At 34.0% G+C, this 3,087-nt stretch overlaps 1 protein-coding gene across 1 annotated transcript; it reads right to left on the reverse strand.

Annotated features, from left to right (window-relative positions):
• Positions 1–665: 665 nt before the first annotated feature.
• On the reverse strand, positions 666–2,222 carry LOC113065663 (G0/G1 switch protein 2). Its single transcript, XM_026237108.1, has 2 exons — positions 2,100–2,222; positions 666–1,338 (listed from the first exon to the last, which is right to left on the reverse strand). The coding sequence occupies exon 2, from the start codon at positions 1,319–1,321 to the stop codon at positions 983–985; it is 339 nt and encodes a 112-aa protein (XP_026092893.1). The 5' UTR covers positions 1,322–1,338; positions 2,100–2,222; the 3' UTR covers positions 666–982.
• Between the last annotated feature and the right edge of the window lie 865 nt (positions 2,223–3,087).

A 3,087-nucleotide genomic window follows, 5' to 3' on the forward strand; every position in this document is an offset into this window, starting at 1 on the left:
GAACCTTTTTAGCATAAAAGGTTCTGTGGAGTTGAGTAAAGAACCCTATGGTTCTAGAACCCCAATGAACCCTTTTTTGTAAGAGAGTGTTGTCATAACGTTCACCTTGGAGATTGAAAATGTGTATTTTTATAGAGCCCAGGAGCCCAAATTCAGACCTTTCCATGTTTGTTTTCTTTCCATTAGTCTGAAAAATCTAAATGAAAAGCCAAAAAGCCCAAAATCTAAAAATTGACATACAGCTGCATGAAAAAACTGTGTTTTTGCCTGCAGTGTCTCCTCTTAATTGAAATCTATTGAATTAAGATGTATAATAATTTTATACAGATATAAAATAATCTTTAAACAGATTATTTAAAGAATAAACAAATGTATAATTTTATTTCACACACAAATAATGTGAATCACAAATTCTTAATTCTGCATCGTAGTCCAGCTATAGTTAATAATTTTATTAAAGTTTATTAAAACGCTGTCTTTTCCTACTCCGATGGGAAATGTTTTCTTTATTAGTGTATTTTAATCACCTTCCCTTTATAATGAAAATAAACAATGAAAATTTGATTCATTAAATTTATGTTTATGTGAAAATCAATTCCAAGAAAGCACAAATGAGAAAAGACTCAGACATATGAATATGAATTATAATATCATCTACAACTGAGTGACAGAGATTGAGCAAATATGTATTTATTGTATGGCAGTAATACATGGCACACTCTTCACATGACTTTTATACATCCTTTATAAATAATTATCATCTGATAAAAAAAATCATTACACCATCTAAACAGACATACGTAACAGTCGTAAACTATCAAGTCGTTATTTCCCTCTCCCAGCCGCTCTGCAGCTCTCGGTACAATAAGAACTGTGTCCGTACGGTTCCTCATGACGTGTTCCTCACGGCTCAGTGCACAAGCAGAACTTCGTTTTGGCTCGGCTTTCTTCACGTAGCATTAACAGCAGCAGGGCACGAGCCTTATGAAGCGTGAGCTCTGAAACTCATCCGCCTCTGTCTGTTCATGGGCAGTTCCTTAGCCTTGGCCTCCATCGCTGCGTCCATCTCGTCATCTTCAGGGATGCTGGTTTGTGGCTCCTGGAGCTGCTCCTTCACTGGTATGAGCTCCCTCACCTTCAGCATCTCAAACTCGGGCTCCTCGTGGTCAGGGAAGAGAGAAGAGGCCACCTGGACCACGCCGCTCACCATTCCCAGGACAGCGAATGTGCCGCCCACTAGATAGACCTTCAGAGAGCCCTTGGTGGGACCAGCACTCAGCATTTCCTTAGCAAAAGGGATGAGCTCATGCAAAGTGTCCATAACAGCTGTGGTTACGTCTGTGAAAGAAAAGAAAATCAAAGGTCATGGTATGCTAAAATTAACTCAATTATTGTAGTAAACAGTGCGGGTAAGAAGTTTTGTCTTGAAAACAACATGAACTGCCGTTTGAATTTAATTCAAATTTTTAATTCAAGGGATATATTTAATTCAAATATTTTTCAAATTGTGCATAATAGGAACAGGAAAAAAAAATTCTGAGATAAATACCAGGGTTTTTATAGTTAACGTAAACTGAAGCTTTAATTAAAATGATTTATAAAATGACTTAATTAAAATGAATTAATAATTACTCAAAATGAAATTAATGTTAACTGGAATAAAGTCAAATAGAAACAACTTTTAATTTAACTTGATGCACTAAAACTAAAACTGAAATATAAATACATCTCTATATAATATAAACATTTATGAAAACAACAACAAAACAACTAAAAACTACAAAACTACAAAAATTGATTCAAAAACTGAATTCAAAATATTAATAACAACTCTAGTTGTCTCTTGGTGATACTAAAATAGCACTGGTAAATAAAATATATAGGATGTAACAGTTTTATTAACTAAACAACACATATTTTTTATTGAAAAAACTATCAAATGTGAGCTCTGACCATTATATCTATTACCGTTTTTTTCTATTAAGAAAAATGATAAATAACACAATATATAATAATTAACAATAGCATTTTAATAGTATATTACAGTTCAAATTGCAATCATTTTACAAATGATACTCGATAAGACAAAATGTACTCACTTGTAAAACGTTGAAGAAGCTATAAGTCCTTGTTAAGTTTTATCCTCAGAGTTTCAATGGGTGTTGAGGCGCTCTCTATTTAAGGCCAGCGGTCTCTATCGACGTCCTCCACACATGAATATTCATGAGGTTGAGATGCAACTTTTGTCCAAGTTGCTTCATGTGAGCGGTGAATGACTGCAGGGCTGCTGGCAAAATCATAAAACCTGTCTGCCAAGTTTCACAAAGACAACGAGGAAACCTGTTTCTTGTGATCACGTGTAAACACCATACAATACACTGTACGTGAAGACTGTGTATAAGCAGACTGGAGCAGATTTTATTAGTAGCTCCAGAGGACTTGATGACCCAGCTGTGATGGGTAATAAATTCAAAGTTCACAGATCAGTTTTATGATGTGATGAGAAGCGGTAAAACACTTAACATAGTGATGTTTAACAACAAATGCTAATTTGTCCAGATGATGATAATGTAAACACAGACATGTGAGCAATATAAAATCAGCCAACTGCAAAAATGCACAGTACTTTTATATATACCATGATAATGAACATTTACTATATTCATATGCCACAAAGAAATGTGTTTATTCAGGTTATTTCAATGAATAGAATAGTATTATCAAGGTGCATGTCCAATAGGGACAGTTTTTTCTTAGTACAATGTGCAATTAAAAATAGCATTACTGTTGTACTTTATTAAGTAAAGGGAAATAAAAAATGCATGTCATTTACTGTCTGAAAACTATCTGTTTGTTGATTTTAGAAAGGAAATGAGACTATGATAAGAGCCGCCACATCATTCGCTGTAATGACCTTTCCTCCACTGCCCTCTGCTCATGCTCCTATATTAACAAACCTGATGAATGTAGGAAACCAATAATATTACAGTAAAGTTTATTGTACACTAAAGCTGTCATTCTGATCTGGTTCAAAAGTAAATAAAATGTCCTTTAAATAAAAAAGTTAAATATCAATATTGCCCTGAG

The sequence above is a fragment of the Carassius auratus genome, chromosome 48 (assembly GCF_003368295.1).
Source record: "Carassius auratus strain Wakin chromosome 48, ASM336829v1, whole genome shotgun sequence".
NCBI lineage: Eukaryota > Metazoa > Chordata > Actinopteri > Cypriniformes > Cyprinidae > Carassius > Carassius auratus.